We start from the raw sequence: 19103 nt of genomic DNA, 5'->3' as shown, positions 1-19103 counted from the left end.
GTCATGCAGAGGATACTAAAAGCTTCTGCTCGTGTGTGCAGGCATATATAGGTGCCTGTACTTCATTCCTGACAGCAGCTTCCAAGATGATTAAATTGACAGTCTCTTTAGGCTAGACCCTTGGTCTGGAAATACAAGTATCATAAAGATTAGGTGCCAGTGAAGTGACTGACCTCAGGTGATACACAGAGAAGAAACAAAACCTCCTATATAAGTTGTACCTGTTTATCTGCAGCATCTCTTCCCTAAATCTGTTCATAGTGCAGAAATAAATACAGCTTGTATTTTTTGAAAGCAAACAGTTACACTATGCAGAGCTCAATTAGAGCTGGTAGGATGAAAGGGACACACCCTCCTTCTCACAGCACACAGAAACAGAGCTGAGGCTGTCTATTACAGGGTGTGGGCTGGAGCTCCCTCCCCTGTCACCTTTTTATCTCTCTGTGTCAGGAAAATTTGTCAGAAGTGACTCTGATAGCAGAGGATTGAGACAAATACAAACTACAGAAGGATAATCCTTTAAAACACCACCTGTATTTGTAGTGTATTGTTGTGTAGTGTATCATTACTACACAAAACTGTATGCCATCTCAAAAGAGAAAAATGGTTTTAGTCTTAAACTAGCAATCTGTGTCAATTAAATAAATGCAGTGAAGTAAAATATAATTATCTTATTTGGGTACATAAATATAATATGGCATTGTATGGTTATTATTATGTTAATCATGGCCTTTTTAGCAGAAAGAATTGATGATTTCTTTGTCAGTTACTGAAAATCTGGACAAGTTCACTGCAATATACTTTGTAACGTTGTCATGGAGAATGTTTGAGCTAGACATGTGCAGAACAGAAAAATGTGTTTTGTTTCCTTTCAGATAGATTTGTCATGTTACTAATTTTGTTTTCTTGATTTGTTTCAGAATTTGTTTTGTTTAGTTTTGATTTGTCTAATTTTATTTTGTTTAGTATTTTTCTAATGAATTCCAATTTTTTTGGAGTAATTTAAATCCAGATCAGTCGGAAAATTATGAACCAATTTGAATTCTGGGTGAAAAATGGCTGGTTGTTAAAGCAGAGCTCCACCCAAAAGGGGAAGCTCTGCTTATTTGCTTCCTCCCCCCCTCCACTGCCACATTTGGCACCTTTTAGAAGGGGGGGGAGTGCAGGTACCTGGTTTTGACAGGTACCTGATCCCACTTCCTGGTAAGATCACCCCACTGCAATCTACGTCATGAATTGTCCATAATGAATAATGAAAATCCATACCAGATCCTTATCCGAGCAGGCAGCCCAGCAAGTCAGGAAAGTGGAGAGGGGGCAAGCAAGTGATCCCCACCTTTTGAACCATATTAGGCCACATGCCCTCAACATGGGGTGGGGGGGCTTTGGGGCGGGGGGGCAGCTTGCCCCAGCATGTTCCAGTTTATGGTGTCACAAGGGGCAGGGCCACTTGATGACATCATCTGGTGGCCCCACCCCTTAGCTATTTAAGAGGTGTCAGACGGGGGAGTTGGCAGGAGCCTTCATTGGGACCACAGGTTTTTTTTTTTTTTCTGGGTCAGCAGTGGAGGCGGGCATCGGGATTGACGATGGATCTAAAATGGGGAAACATTTTTTGATTTTTTTAATAAAAGACTGGTCAAAAACCTGTTGTGTTTTTATTTACTTTTTACACTCTTTTTGGAGAATGAGTAGGGGTCCTACTCATTCACATGGGGGGCTTTGATCTGGGGGCTTCCAGATTCCAATAAGCCCTCTGCCCACAGACCCCCACAACAACATGCCAGGGTTGTGGGGAAAAGGCAACATGGGGACAAGGTGCTTTGGGGGAAACCCAGGGTCTGTAATGCATTTTGAAGGGGACCCCAGGCTGTTTTTTTTTTTTTTCCAATTTTGGCTTGGGGTTTCCCCTTAAAATCAATACCAGACCTGAAGGGCCTGGTATTAGCTGGGGGACCCCATGCTGTTTTTTTCTGCATCTTTCATTGCCGACATTCTTTCGTTTACATTCATCTGTTAGAGGGGAACGTGCTGAATGCTGATGAGTCATCAGTTGTTAAGGATGTGGTGGCCAGCTTCCCAACCCGCTCCTTAGCAACCAGCTATTCTTCACACAGAATTTAAATTGATTGCTCATTTTTCGACCGGTTCAACTATGAATTGTTCCAAAGATTTTAAATTTGTAAGAAAACAAATATATGAAATGAAATAAAACAAATTTCAATGAAATTCGGAGATTCTGATACATCCAAATCTCTGAATAAACAAAAATTTGTCCGAATGTATATTCGGAACAAAACAAATTGCTTATGTCTGGTATGAGCTATGAAGGTAAATCATTCTCACTAAAAAGATAACGGATTTTACAATCTCTTAACAGAATCCTGGAGTGGACTTTGGAGATATATCTGAAAGAATAGCTCTCCGCCAGAAACTGCAGTGTCGTAGTTTTAAGTGGTACTTGGAGAATGTATACCCTGAAATGAGGGTATATAATAACACTATAACCTATGGAGAGGTAAGAGGCTCTTGTATTCTGATTTAGCTGTTGCTGAATTTTTAATGATAAAGACATATACATAATTGTTTGAAACAGATATAGCTAATATACCTTAACAGAATTGGTAATTGGATCTGTAGCAAAAATCAGCGGAGACATTGATTTCGTAGGCTAAACAAGTGTAAAGCCTTCTAAAGATGTAGACATTAATCTGCTAGAAGCAAGCAGACAGTTTTAGGTCTGTGATGTATAGACTTGCCTGTATGATGATAAGGTTAGCATTAAATCAAGCAACAAATTAGGCAATAGTCAGTATGGCAAAACCAAAAAGCATTTTCAAGAAAAGTTCTTTCTATGCAAACATATCTGTTAGGCCCAAGATATCCCCAGGATAACCATTAGGGGTTGTAGGGGACTTGTCAACTATTAGCAGGATTTGAGCCCTATACTGTTTTACTTATTACCTAAAAACTTGAATTACCTTTTTTGTGCTCTTTACTGTTTATGGGTGTGCATAATAGATGCATAAAAGATTAGGAATACTTAGTCACAAAACTGTCATGTAGCCATGGAGCAGTGCTAAAATTATTATTAATGAGTGTGGCTTCTCTAGGGAAATTTCCTTCATTTCCTGTCCCAGTGACAATGTTGTTCTAGCCTTCAGCTAACCTACTAAAAAACAGCTTTTATTAGTATTCCTGTTCGAGATTTCTCCCCAGTTTGTGTCAGCAAATGTTGTTAACCTTCTTCATGCTACCCTGATAACTAAAAAAAAAAATATTAGGGCTACAGATATGATTTAGAGTATATGTATATCATTTGTTTAAGCTTTGGATAGAGTAGGGAAGAGTTAAACCCAATTTCCTTTCACTTCCCGCCACAGTAAGTTAAAGGAAATCTCCAAAAGTGACGGGAATTCACCACTTAAGCTGACCATACACTATTCCATCTGATTGTACAATCTTCTTTAGATCTACCATCAACTTTAAAGTGCAAGAGCTTGTCTAGGTTAACCACTTAAGCCCCGGAGGATTTGGCTGCTAAACGACCAGGGGGTATTTTGCGATTCGGCACTGCGTGACTTTAACGGACAATTGCGCGGTCGTGCGACGCTGTACCTAAACGAATTTGGCGTCCTTTTTTCCCACAAACAGAGCTTTCTTTTGGCGGTATTTGATCACCTGTGCGATTTTTTGATCACGCGCTATAAACAAAAAAAGAGCGTCAATTTTGCAAAAATAGCAATATTTTTCCCTTTTTTTTATATGAAATTCCCCCCCAAAAAAATGTAAAAATCAAAATTTTTTAACATTTTCGGCCAATTTGTTTTATGCTACCTATGTTTGGTAAAAAAATCGCAAAAAGCGTATTTTGATTGGTTTGCGCAAAAGTCCATCGGGTCCGCCGGTCACACGCGCGGGGGGGTCCGTGACCACGCGGGAGCGGGAGCGCGCCTCCGGCAGCGCGCGCTCGCTCCCTAGACCCTCACAAGCTAGTGACGTAGCCCTACGTCACTTTGCCTGTGAGGGGCTGACCGCCGACGTAGATCGGCGTGCGGCGGTCGGCAAGTGGTTAATACAAATTGAATGGAGTGTTTACATTGGTTCTCATATTACACAGATTTGGTAAATTTAAATGAGATTGTATAGTATTTTGCCAGGTTTAGACACTTGTCTCCATTGGAAGATTTCCCCTTATCTCTTTTTCTGGGGATTACTATAACATTTTGGATTTCTCCTCACTTTCTCTTTTGGTGAATATAGTAGATAAGTAGAGGGGTTAATCTCCCTAAAGGGGTATCCCTAAAGGGGTACATATAGCAATAGAAAACTCGAGGGGGTTCAACTCTATTCAAGAAAAAAGGTTTTGCCTAAAGATCACTTTAAGGCTCCATTCACACCTAAGCGATTTGATTCGCAGGTGGAATCGTGGCAAAACGCGAGACGCGTTTGCAATGTTATTACTTCTTAATGGCACCCCAATCACAGTGCCGCAATAAATCATGCTGGAAACTTGGCAAATCACAACGCATAATGCTGTTGCCCAAAATAAGCTCCTGCTTCTTTTTGAGCAACCAGCTTTGCGCATTGTGCCTTTTGCGCAATTTCAGCACCTTTTATCGCACCGCAATTAAGAAACAATGGCATAGCAAACGCGTTCCTGCTTTTTGCCGCAATTTGGAGTCGCGGCGATTCCGCCCTTGAATAAAATCACCTAGGTGTGAATGGAGCCCAAAGTGTATTTTCACTTTGTGGTCAAATATGGGGAAACCCCACTATACGTTTATCATGCATTTCCATTCACACAACATGCCTAAAAATAATTTGGAAATAAATATTTCTTACCTGTGTAAGTGTTTGCATAGAGAATTTATTTTGCAATCTAAAATGAGAGAAAACTCAATCTGTCCCTGCTGACACAGAGGGGTACACTGAGTTTTCCCTTATTAACATTCAATGAAGAAAGCCCAGCTTTTAGATCTTTAACCCTTTGTTAGGACAGACATTTCAATTCAAAATTTCAATGAATTACAAGATTGCCAGAACAGTACAGACAGGGTTAATCAAGGTAAACATTAAAGTGTTACTAAACCCAGAACCTGCATTCACTATATCTGGTTTCCTACAGTACACAGAACATGGAAATTAAATTATTTTATTAAATATAAACAGTAAATACCTTTTCTCATCAGCAATATATAGCAGCCTTGTGACTTGTATCAGTTCCTAGTAAAGCTTGTAGGAGGAGTTTTCATTCTCCCCTGATCCCCTGTCTGGACATGTTTGGACGGTGGTGATTGGCCCTGCACTGATCACATGCACTCTCCCAAGAAAAAAAAAAAAGGGCAGCCCACCCCCTGGCAATGTAAATATCAGGTTATTTTTTGGAGACAGTGAAAGAAGAGGAGGATCAGAGAGATTAATCCTTTAGGTTCCACGGTGAGAATAACAAGCATTCTTTACTGCATATACAAACTGATTTTACTGTTGTGGGTTTAGTAACACTTTAAGGCAAGCCATAGCTTATGTGATTTTTTAACCTGCAACCCACTAGATTCCCCCATCACAAAAACTCCACGGGAGGGATTCTCCCATCAACCCCGACTTTGTTGAAGGGGGAACCCCTCCCGTGGAGTTATTGTGTTCTAGGGGGGAGCCAACCCCGCCGAGAGAACACAATGATCATTCCTAGAGACTATAGCCATTGGCAAAAATGACATGCTAGATATCTGACATGCTGGTTGTACCCAACTTAATCAATGGATCGACTTGGGTACAATCAGCCTGCCCATAGACAGTCCCTGATGAACCGGCTGAGCTTCGAACCATCTATGGCCAGCCCCCTCTACATAGCAGAGGAAAACTTCAGTTTTCAAAAAAAAATTAAAAAGGCAATTTTTGTTATACTATGTGACTAAGAACATGTAATAAATATTAGTAGTAATAGAAGTAGGTGGCTGCAAGTAAAATAGTAAGTAAATATCATTTAAGCTTTCACTGGCGCCTTGTATTACCTGAGTGGATTAAAAAACACAACTTTGAAGCTAGTCACCGGGAAATATTGCAGTCAGACCAAACCTATAGATATAAAACTAGTTTCCAAATCTAGATTGTAGTCTTTTCCGTGAAAAAAAAATCTCGAATTGCTTTAGTTTAAAGACTTTTCCATTTAATGCAGAAAAAAAGCATTCATATGTATTTCAACACATAGCAATGCAATGTAAAAACATACTAAATACATTCATGCCACTAATGGACACAAATGATAACCCTTCAGCATAGCTGAAGGCTCATGGAGAGGCTGTCCATTTAGATTTCTCAAGCAATGCAGTTCTTCCTTATGTAATGTTACTTTGTTATATGATACAATCAGCCCCCTCTCTCTGCCTATCCCCAGGTTGTGACATGACTTATGTTCAGCAGACTCTGACAGTCTACTTTGAGGATCTTGTCAGTGAGAAAGATTCTTGTCCCTTAGTGCTATCGCCACAGTCAGTGTAATTGTACATGACTCAAAGCTTGTCAGTAGTTATCAAAGTCTTGAATCTGTAAATCCAGCCATCCTCTTACCCGGGCCCATCAAAGTATATTGGCATTTGACAAGATGTTTAAGCTAAATCCAGATCTTTTAAGGTTAGAAGCTAATGAGGGTCCTAAATGCAATATGTTGTTTCCTTTTGCACAATAGACATGATTACAGTCATAAAAAACGTGTGTTTCATTTAAAGAAACATAATAAAATATTACTTAGCACCATATTAGACAAATTTCAGTTAATATAAGGTGAAGGGAAAGCTTGCAAATCCGACTCTTTTGCATTATTCCTTTTACACAATATGTCACCACATCCCAAATTCCTCACTCACAGATCCAGCTCTGAAGATCCACCCTGTCAGTGAGTGCTACATTCCATACTCCTCATTTGCCCAAATACTGGGCTGATCTGATCAGACCTAGATGTTCTGGTAGTGTTAAAACTTTTCTTCATCCTGTAGTAGCAAGCAAAAAAGGATGATGTACCGTATTAGCCCAGCAATAAAGAGAAAGCAAAGAAAAAGTTTTCGAAAATTATATCTTTCAAAGGCTAACTACAAATATTTAAAAATAAAAAACAAGCATTCATCCTTCTGTAGGCAATATATTACATGTTCTCTTTAGAATATGTATTTATATATATATATATATATATATATATATATATATATATATATCCACACACACACACACACACACAGTATCTCAAAAGTGAGTACACCCCTCACACTTTTGTAAACATTTTATATTATCTTTTCATGTGACAACACTGAAGAAATTACACTTTGCTACAATGTAAAGTAGTGAGTGTACAGCTTGTATAGCAGTGTAAATTTGCTGTTCCCTCAAAATAACTCAACACACAGCCATTAATGTCTAAACCGCTGACAACAAAAGTGAGTACACCCCTAAGTTGTGTCCAATTGGCCATTTTCCCTCCCTCGTGTCATGTGACTCGTTAGTGTTACAAGGTCTTAGGTGTGAATGTAGAGCAGGTGTGTTAAATTTGGTGTTATCTCTCTCATACTGGTCACTGGAAGTTCAACATAGCACCTCAAGGCAAAGAACTCTCTGAGGATCTGAAAAAAAAAATTGTTGCTCTATATAAAGATGGCCTAGGCCAGTGATGGCGAACCTTGGCACTCCAGATGTTTTGGAACTACATTTCCCATGATGCTCATGCACTCTGCAGTGTAGTTGAGCATCATGGGAAATGTAGTTCCAAAACATCTGGGGTGCCAAGGTTCGCCATCACTGGCCTAGGCTATAGAAAGATTGCCAAGACCATGAAACTGAGCTGCAGCACGGTGGCCAAGACCATACAGGGGAAAATTTAACAAGACAGGTTCCACTCAGAACAGGCTTCGCCATGGTTGACCAAAGGAGTTGAGTGCACATGCTCAGCGTCATATCCAGAGGTTGTCTTTGGGAAATAGATGTTTGAGTGCTGCCAGCATTGCTGCAGAGGTTGGGAATCAGACTGTCAGTGCTCAGACCATACGCCACACATTGTATCAAATTGGTCTGCATGGCTGTCATCCCAGAAGGGAGCCTCTTCTAAAGAGAATGCACAAGAAAGCCACAAACAGTTTGCCGAAGACAAGCAGACTAAGGACATGGATTACTGAAACCATGATGAGACCAAGATAAACTTATTTGGTTCAGATGGTGTCAAGCGTGTGTGGCGGCAACCAGGTGGGGAGTACAAACACAAGTATATCTTGCCTACAGTCAAGGTGGAGGAGCGAAAGGTCTCTAACATCCACCAGGTCCATGATGTCCTCATGGAGAAGTGGAAGAGGACTCCAGTGGCAACTTGTGAAGCTCTGGTGAACTCCTTGCCCAAGAGGGTTAAGGCAGTGCTGGAAAATAATTAATTAAGCACTTCAAAAGGTATCCAGTTTAAATACCTTGAGATGTTACAACAGTTATTGGAGTGCACATCATTCAAATATACAAATGCAGGGGAGGATTTTCAGCCTTATAACAAAAACATTTGAAAATAACGTAAAGGTTGTTATTGGAACAGTTGCTTATATTGGAAATAGCAATGTAAAAATTAAGAATTGCAATAATTTATAAGAGGAAAAAGAGAGATGAAAAATATTTTAAAATAACCAAAATACGGTAAAAAATGGCCAGGAAGGTTGTCAGTGTACACTAGTAGTTCCTTGTATAAGCCTTGCCAATCATCACACATCAAAATCCCTTGGAAGAAAGTGGGTGAGCAGGCTTGTATTTTTTTTTTATTATTTTTAGATAGTCACTTGAAGGTATCAAATTGACTTTCTCTACCTTAGTATTTACTGATCCCTACTGGCAACACTCATTCCTATTGGCCCATTACTATGATAGACTGCCTCGGTGGCTGGTAGAAATGTGTGAGAGATAGGAGCAAATTGGCAAGCTTTCAGAATGGCTTGGCATTTAGCTAGTGTGGTGGCCTGCACTTTATACTTATCAGCATACTTTTTTTTTTTTTTTTACCAAAGAGAAACCTCAAACAATTCATTCAAATAATAAAAAAAAAATACCATGGTTATCATTCAAAGAAAAAAAAAACAGTTTTTGCAAAATAATCAACACATTTATTATACACTGATGACTGTCAACAGTAGTTTGATTATTTACCATGGTACATTTCTGTTACAGAAAAAAAAAATACAGTATTACATTGGATTGGAAAACAAACTACTGTGAGGTTCCACGGCCATTTGTTCTTTTACCTTGGTACTTTTCCATAAGGGTTAATTATGCTTGTCATCCATTTTACTGGTAGAAGTGAAATAAGTCAAATTAAGTATTATATATTGGCACAGATCTAGCATGAATACTTACAGGGAAATCCATAAATTACATAAAGCTAAGCTGTTTTCAATACTGTAAAAGGGAAGAATATAAATAAGTGATCGAGACAGCAGCGCTTACCCCTGTTAATGTATAGACATGGCACTTTTCATGACAGCAGCCAATGATTAAACAAGCCTCACAAGATACCATTAGCAATGCTTCAGTGAGTATATTGGCTAGTAATGTAAAAGATTGCCAGTGATAATTGGGTACTGCATGGGTTAATGAAGCAGGTGCTACTTGAGTAGGCCCAGTAGAAGCCATATACACAAGAGGGACTCTGTCCAAAAACAGACTGGATACCTACCAAGTATCAATCACCATCAGCACATTACCCTCCTGCCTGGATTCCTTCTCATGGTTACCATTATGTTCCCCATGGTTTGAGACTTGAGAAAAGTGGGCTGCACCCCAGCAAACAATCACCTGTTTATTAAACTTCTTGGCACCGATGCCCCTTATATCAAGTGTCCATTGTGATAGATATAAAGTTACAAGAAACAACAGAAAACTGTTCAAAAATGTTACAAACCTAAGAAAAAAGTAACAGTAACCCCAAAACATTATAGTTTCCCTTTAAAATTGGTGCCAAATATTTTAACTTCCTGAAATGTCATTTGGTATGTTGGCAATAAAACAGTGCCAGAAAAGTTAAATTTATTTCCTACAATGTCCTAAAGGTAACATTATACAGTAGATGGTATATTTGGGATGTTAGAGAGGATAGTGAATAGGCATACAGTAGATGCAAAGAGCATTCATCAAAGAAATCCTATGTACATTTGATTGTATTGATTTTTTATTGCATTTATGTTCACCATTGCATTATATTGTTTGCCACACCTACTGGGTTACTCTCACTATTATCATTTTTATTGTGTTCATCACATCACATGGGTTACTGTATTACTCATTGTAAGCACCACATACCTCTGCACTTCCCTGTCTGAACCACAACTATAACCTGTATTGATCAATCTTCAATCAGAATAAAATACACTTTATTTTGTTCATCATCGCCCTGTGGTTTCATTCTGTCCATCCCTCAAAGGCTCTCTTTCTTGTCTACTGGTCTGTCCCAGTACACTTTGTATACATTTGATTGTACTAAAATGCTAATATGCAGTATTTATTTTTACAACAAATTAGCTTGGGATGAATTCACACTTTTCTGGCTGAGATAAGTGTAATGTTATTGCAAAGGAAACCGATAAATACTTGTATTTTACAGCTGTCAAAAGATGAACTTACAAGTACAGTAAAAACTGAATATATTTGAATATGCATGGAAACAAAAAAAACATAAGATATCCAACCATAATTTTTGTTTGTTCAAATTGAAAAGCATATCATTCTGACATCCTCCTAGAAATATAAAGCAGGCTACACCTTGCACTATTTTGGCCCTTGCTTTAGCATTACCCAGAAATCAAAGAAATACACAGATATGATAAGAGCTAAACCTATGCGCTACCAATAGAGAGAAGGAGACGGAAATGAGGAGCAGGACAAAAGATGGATGGAGCACCCGTGTGCTGCCACGCAGCTTTAACTGTCTAGCAATTGTTATTACATGTTATGTTATGCTATGTTATTGGTATCTTCCTTGCACCCCTGCTGTTTCTGGCTAGATGGTTTCTCCCATCCTTCATTTCCTGCTGTAACTCCCATTTTGTTTAGTTGTTATGAGGAGACTGCAGAGTGTGGAAGCTGTGTAACTTCATTGGAAATTTACCTATGGAAAAGCCTCTATGTTTATGCCTTTGCTAACTTTAAGCATAAAGAAGCATTGGAGAACACCTCTGGAGTCTTTATTCATTGAGTAAACTATTTGTTAAAGCCATCATTCAACTTGCTGCACACACTTACAGACATTTACAGGTACAATCGATGCTGAGACAGAACAGTAAATGACTAAATGCAGGTAACTCTGTGAGATCAGACATAATAAGTACTGTATTTTTGGTGTCTTGTTAGAAATCTGCCAGAGCTCAGCTCTGTAAGTAGTGACTTCTGTTAGTAAGCAGGCTGGGCTGAGGTGCTGGGTATTTGTTACACTAGCTAGCTAGTGCTGAAACTGGTTCAGACTGGCTCATCTCAGAAGGCTCATCTCAGAAGGCTGTAACAGTAATGAAGCATTCAGTAGGTGTCTGGTTTCATATGCAGAGTAATGCTTCTGGTGACACACAGGCAAGTGTGGTACTCACGTTTCTGAAGCTGCAGATTCATGGAAATTTACTTTTCTTAAGCTGCAGAGATACCTGTGAGGGATTCTTCATGGAAATTTGCTTTCTTTTTCAGAGCAGGCGGCTTGATGCTGCCTGGGAACGTCTAGAACAAGACTATGGGAGCCCCGAAGTCATTGAATCTGCCTTATTCCAGAGACTAAACGACTTTCCTAAAATCTCTGTTAAGGACAATCATAAGCTTAGAGAGTTAGGTGACCTCCTTCATGAACTTGAAATTGCTAAGTTAGATCCTAGTTTACCAGGTCTTAGCTATTTAGACACTGCTCAGGGCGTAAATCCTATTGTAGCAAAGTTGCCTAGTTATCTTCAGGGAAAGTGGACTAGTGTAGGATCAAAGTATAAGTATGAGCATCGTGTTTCCTTCCCTCCCTTTTCTTATTTTTCAGAGTTTGTGTGGAAGGTTGCAAGATCCAAGAATGACCCAAGCTTCTTCTATCCAGATACAACCACCATTCCTTTAAGTACTTCAAGGGGTATTGCCACCAACAGTAAATTCAAGGATTTAAGGCATCCTATTGCCGTGAGGAAGACCACGACAGCATCCAACATCTTAGCTACAGACATCAAAGCAAGCAATCTTAATCAACAGTGTCCTATTCATAATGCGCCACACTCTCTCTCCAAATGTCGTGCATTTAAGGACAAGCCTATTGAAGAACGCAAGTCATTTCTCAAAGAGCATAATATCTGTTTTAAGTGTTGTGCATCCTCCGATCATTTAGCTAGAGACTGTAAGATCGCCATCAGATGTTCTCTCTGCAACAGTGCCAAACATGTGGACGCTCTTCATTCAGACCTGTTCAAAAGGAAACCTTCACCCGGCAGCAACCCCAAGACTACATCAGATGATGGCGGGGAGAGAACTGAGCAATATGCCGACCCCGTAACCACAAAGTGTACAGAGGTATGTGGAGAAGGGCTTCATAGCAAGTCTTGTAGCAAGATATGTCTTGTAAGGGTTTTTCCTGAAGGATGTCCACAAAAATCCATAAAAATGTATGCCATACTCGATGATCTGAGCAATCGCTCATTGGCCAGTACAGAATTCTTTGACCTATTCAACATTCAAGGAGAGACCTGGTCCTATACCTTGCAGACATGTGCAGGAAAGGTCAATACTTCTGGAAGAAGAGCCCATGGCTTCATGGTTGCATCAGAATATGAGGACACAGAGTTTCCTCTTCCAACGCTAATCGAATGTGATCAGCTACCGAACAACAGAGAAGAAATCCCCACACCAGAGGTTGCACGTCATCACCCTCATTTGAGTCACATTGCTAACTACATTCCACCACTTAACAAGGATGTTAAGATTTTGATTCTACTAGGGAGAGACATTCCTAGAGTTCATAAAATAAGAGAGTTATGTAACGGTCCAGATGATGCTCCTCAGGCCCAGAAACTTGATCTTGGATGGGTGATAATAGGAGAAGTCTGTTTAGACCAATCTCACAAGCTCTTGGATGTAGCTTCCTACAAAACGAATGTTACCTATCGATTGATGAAATGTCCATTGCACTATTATGTGAAGGAAAGACTTGATTTTAAAAACGAAGTTCCATATCAAGCACTCCAAAGTATTAACTGCAAGCTCACTTCTCAAAAGGACTTTGGTGATTCAGTGTACCAGACTACTTGTAATGATAACAAGATTGCCCCTTCAGTCCAAGACAAGGAGTTCATCAAGATTATGGATGAAGAGTTCTTCAAGGACAATTCCAACAATTGGGTAGCTCCATTACCCTTCCGAGTACCAAGGCTTACTCTCCCTAACAATCGAGAACAAGCTTTAACCAGATTTGCTGCACTTAAGAAAACTCTCCGTAACAAACCTGAGAAGCGAGAGCACTTTCTAGCATTCATGCAGAAGATTTTAGTACCAGCAGTTGTCCTCACACAAAACATTTGGTTTTCAGGACCCAAGTTTTTAATGGACCAGTCTTCTACAAACTCAGAAGAAGATATCGATTTCCGCCTGGAGGATCCAGATACTGATCCGGAAATCCGGCCTGAAGTTGTAGCATTGAGTTCCAACATCTGCTCAAGAAGAAATTTGGAGGATGAAGATGACTCCACAGATATGGGGGATGGAGCTGATGAATGGATGCAGGCCAAGACTCTTGTTAAGCCTCCGGACCAGCTGGAACTCAGCGAGGCTGAACTTAAGGAGGAATTCACTTGTATCCTGACTGCAAACAACCCTCATGCCCCCCAGAACATTGTGAGGTACAGTTTTAAGGAACGGGCCTACAAACCCATTAGCATCGTGGACCAGCTGGCCGTACACTTCTCCCTGGATGGAAACATGTTACACAAAGACTCTGATGAAGCGCGGCGACAGGGGGCGAAGTTGGGAGTCATTGAAGAGACTCAGACCAACGACTCCACAGAGCCGGGAGACAAAGATACAGATGGGAAGTCTGACGCTCAGGCTAGTGAAGAATGGACAGAAGGTGAGGAAATACCATCCAGGAACAAGGAGAGAAAACTGACCAACCAGTTCAATTATAGCGAGAGAGCGTCCTAGAGCATTAACAAACCCCTGCGGGAGGGAGCTTTCCAGACAGAGCCACCTCCAAGGGCCACCTTCTCCGCCACTGCAAACCAGTGGAAATTCAACCCACCACACGCTTCACACATGGGCGGAGCATGGGAACGTATGATTGGGATGGCAAGGCGCATACTGGATTCTATGTTGCTTGATGTGAGTTCTTCACGTCTTACCCATGAAGTACTTACTACATTCCTTGCTGAGGTTGCAGCAATAATCAACTCAAGACCGTTGACCGCTGTATCCACAGACCCAGAATGTCCGACTGTTTTAACTCCAGGTGCATTATTGAGCCGGAAAATTGGACAGATCCCAGCGCCAAAGATCATCTTTGATGAAAAGGACATATATAAACGTCAATGGAGATACGCTCAATACCTTGCAGATTGTTTCTGGGACAGATGGAGGAGGGAATACCTCACACTTCTCCAAGGACGTAAAAAGTGGCATACCCAGAAGCCTAACTTAAAGGAAGGGGACCTGGTTCTTCTAAAAGACAAGCAAACTCACCGGATCCAGTGGCCAGTTGGAGTTATTACAAAGGCCATTGCTAGTGATGATGGAAAGGTCCAGTGGAAGTCAGGATTGTAAAGGACGGGAGCCCAAAAACCTTCCTGAAACCAGTCACTGAGACAGTCCTAATTATGCCTGCTTCCAAAAAATTCTGATTCAGTGTTATGTGAAGGAGTCACTTAGATCTCTAGCATAGTTAGCTTAGAGGAGAGGGCTACATAGCATTCTACTGTATGCAATGTTAATTGTATGTTTATGGAAAATAATTGTGTAGTGGTATCTCACGATACCAGGCGGGGAGTGGGCTGCCACGCAGCTTTAACTGTCTAGCAGTTGTTATTACATGTTATGTTATGCTATGTTATTGGTATCTTCCTTGCACCCCTGCTGTTTCTGGCTAGATGGTTTCTCCCATCCTTCATTTCCTGCTGTAACTCCCATTTTGTTTAGTTGTTATGAGGAGACTGCAGAGTGTGGAAGCTGTGTAACTTCATTGGAAATTTACCTATGGAAAAGCCTCTATGTTTATGCCTTTGCTAACTTTAAGCATAAAGAAGCATTGGAGAACACCTCTGGAGTCTTTATTCATTCAGTAAACTATCTGTTAAAGCCATCATTCAACCTGCTGCACACACTTACAGACTGGGTCTACAAGGAGGTCACAGGTACAATCGATGCTGAGACAGAACAACCCGAAATCTGCAGCTAATTCTGTAGTGTCACCACATACAACAAAGTTTAACCACTTGCCGTCTGCTCACGTTGAGCCTACTGCGGCAAAGTGGTTAATTATCGTCTGGCGACGTAGACCTACGTCACCAGACATTCCCCTTTCTCAGCGGCGTGCGCGCCGCCGGAGGCTCGCTCCCGCTGTATTTAGTCACAGAGGGAGTCGGGCCAGGGGAGGAGCAGCGGCGATCGCCGCTGCTCTTCCCCGATCATGGGGGAATCGAGTGTGGAGATCCGCCTGCTTGTGTAAACACAAGCGGGCGGATCTCCTAAGTGACAGGCAGGGTCAGATTGCAGGGTTCAGCATAGTTGAACCCTCGATCTGTCCTTGTGTCACACAGTCACCTTCCCCCACACACGTTAGTAAGCACCAGGCATACATTAACCCCTCCCTCTCCAATAAAATTAACCCCTTCCCTGCCAGTGTCATTTTTACAGTAACAGTGCATATATATAGCACTGATTACTGCAGTAATGTCACTGGTACCCCCAAAAGTGTCAAAAATGTCAGTCAAGGGTCCGATCTGTCCGCCGCAATGTCGCAGTCCCGCAAAAAAATCGCAGATCGCCGCCATTACGCGTTAAAAAAAAAACACCAAAAATGACAGAAATCTTTCCCTTTGTTAGTAAACGCAATAACTTTTGCGCAAACCAATCAAAATACGCTTATTGTGATTTTTTTTACCAAACATAGGTAGCATAAAACAAATTGGCCAAGAAATTTTAAAAAATTAGATTTTTACATTTTTTTGGGGGGGAATTTCATATTTTTTCAAAATAAACGCTCTTTTTTTGTTTATAGCGCAAAAAGCAAAAATTGCACAGGTGATCAAATACCACCAAAAGAAAGCTCTGTTTGTGGGAAAAAAAGGACGCAAGTTTTGTTTGGGTACGGCGTCGCACGACCGCGCAATTGTCAGTTAAAGTCGCACAGTGCCGAATCGCAAAAAGTGGCCCAGACGTAAGACAGCAAAATCCTCTAGTGGTAAAGTGGTTAAAAAAAGAATAAAAGAATCAGCGCAAATATTCTAAAATCGGTGAACCATAAATTAATTGTATGTATAAAAAATATTATAAATACTATAAAATCTTCATCAATCCTCTAAAATATGATAAAATAAAAATATCAAAGTGCTCATGTGCCAGATTAATATCAATAAAGATGGTAAATAATAGTGCAATTACATAGTGATCCAAAGGTGATCAATATGAAAAAAAATTGTGGAATATATTAATTGCAACTGAGTGAATATCCTGTGAAAAGTGAACCACTGTGACTTTTCAGTTGCACGAGTGAGTAAATACAATAATTCTGATCAAGTGTTGATAAAAAATAAAATAGCAAAAGGTGAAAAAAAATATAAAAATTCAATGAGTGCCCTATGAAGAGTAAACCACTGCGACTCTTCAGTTGCACAACAGAAAAAATAAATCGATAATCAGTGAAAAATAAGTGATGATAATACATGTAGCTCCAAGTGCTGAATGTATACACTGTAATTAGTGTAATAATAATAATAATAATATATAACAGTCCCAAAATAAAATGCAAAAAGTGCACCAAATGCTAAAAAGTGAAGAAACAAAGTTCATATGCGGTGTAGTGACCAGGATACTTCCGGTGACCCCAGTGCGGACTTTGGTGAGCTACGAATCCACAATTAAGTGCAATGGCCGCTCACCTCCATTAACACTCAGAAGAGCGTTTAAGGTATCAATAGTCAACCTGCAGACTTATGCCCCATACACACGTGCAGATTATCTGCAGACTTTTGTCTGCAGACTTACCAAAACCATATAATATGAGGTCAAACCTAAACACTTTCAATTTGTATGTAATCCGGCAGGCCCTTGCACTACATAGAAAAGGTAAGTCTGCAGACAAAAGTCTGCAGATAATCTGCACGTGTGTATGGGGCATTAAGCCCCGTACACACACGCAGATCGTCGTCATACAAACGTCGGCGGACGAAAGATCTGCCGATTGTACGCGTGTTAGTATGGTGCCTCCGACAGCTGTCTGCACACAATCCGCGGACAAGAGTCTTTCTTGCAAACATGAAAATTTTTGTCTGCAGACACCAGAACGGACGATTGTTCGCCTGTCAGTACAGAAATCAGCCGACAGACCGCAGATTTGCAAGACTGGGCATGCTCAGAAAATAAAAAACACAGGGAAAGTTAACCATTACATGACATCACTTCTGCAGTCAGCTGAAGTCTGCGGACAAAATTCTTGTGCTGTCCTTGTGCTGTCTTTGCACTTTTCAACAGACACCGACATCCCGGGGAGAAAAGACGAACATTTGTATGACGACGATCTGTGTGTGTGTACGGGGCTTTAGATCTCTCATCTGTTGTATTCATCAAATAAGTGGGTACACCGAATGCATCAAATAATGATCTTCTATGGTGGTCTCCGGTATGTAACATCCGCTGTAAGACTCTTAAGGTACTCGTTTACCAGGAAGAAATATGGAGGACTCTCATAGTGTAGTAAATTAATAAAGTATTTAATAAGTCAAAATACAGTTGCACTTACAATTAAGCAGAGTAATTCAAAGAAGAAGAAATGCCGCCGATGCGGTCAGTTCCAGTACTTCCGGTCTCGGCCGTAGACCGGAAGTGATGTCACTACGGCTTTCCCGATGCATTGCGTCACAACACACATGACTTTATCAATATTTTTCCAAACCCATCCAATGGCCTGTACACACGATCAGAAAATTGTATGAAAAATACCACTTTAGAAGCGAACGTACGATAATCTGATCGTTAGTACGCAGCTTTTCGAGAGTCGATCATCACAGTTAATCCGATGGAACAAGCATGAGCATTTTTTATATTAGATCGTGCAATTTTAATTTAATCAGTACAGTACAATTTTCATCTGAAAATATAATACAACACAATACACGACATCACTTCCAGAGTTTTATTCTGTTGTATGGGAATTTTTGTAACTTTAGTAACCTCTTCATTTTTGATATGAGATTGGCATGAAAAAAAAAAAAATGGAGGATCATTACCCCATGTTTTATTTTATACTAATATATCATTTATACAACACTGACATATTTTGCTGTACTTTGGAGTACTGTACACTGAGCTACTTACATCAGCCCTTATTCCCAGAGGAGCTTAATTTATATTCTAACGCAGACATAGAATAGATCCAGCCAAGGTTGCAGATAGGGGGGACCAGCAGTCCTCCTGTAGGGGGCTCGGGCACACAGGGGGGCCCCAACAGCATGAGGAATCGGTGTGGTTGGGCGGAGGGGCAATTACAGAAGATAGCCCTGTGCGTCTCTCTGCAGGCAGCACTTGAAAGCCAGTTTCTCCCTCTCCTGCCAGCTTTCAGCTGCTGCAGGGAGAGACACAGACACAGAGCACCGTTTTTGTCCTTGCTTCTCCGACACTGATCCCTCTTCCTATTCTGCCTGCTTCTGATCCCTCCCCCTCCCTGTGTGTCCCCCTTTTCACTGTGCTTGTCTCCCACCCACCCCCCCAGCAGCGCTGCAGGCTTCCCTGTCCTGTAAAAAAAATAACAAATTGTAAAAAGTAATAATTAAACATTGTAATAAATAATTAAAAAAAATTTAAAATAAAATAATTGTAAACACTTTTAACATTTAAAAAAAAAAAAGTATTTATTTTTTTATGTAAAAAACAAAAAA

The 19103-nt window shown here is 40.4% G+C and overlaps 1 protein-coding gene across 1 annotated transcript in view; it reads left to right on the top strand.

Annotated features, from left to right (window-relative positions):
• GALNT9 (polypeptide N-acetylgalactosaminyltransferase 9) overlaps positions 1-19103 on the top strand; it is a 450947-nt gene that overhangs the window by 408765 nt on the left and 23079 nt on the right. The window contains exon 8 of the mRNA XM_082253021.1: positions 2381-2518. Within this exon, the coding sequence (XP_082109147.1) occupies positions 2381-2518 (138 nt within the window). The remainder of the gene's footprint in view (positions 1-2380; positions 2519-19103) is intronic.

This window comes from Pelophylax lessonae, assembly GCF_965119305.1.
Source record: "Pelophylax lessonae genome assembly, chromosome: 1".
In the NCBI taxonomy this organism is placed as follows: domain Eukaryota; kingdom Metazoa; phylum Chordata; class Amphibia; order Anura; family Ranidae; genus Pelophylax; species Pelophylax lessonae.
This window is presented reverse-complemented; position numbering and strand designations above follow the sequence as displayed.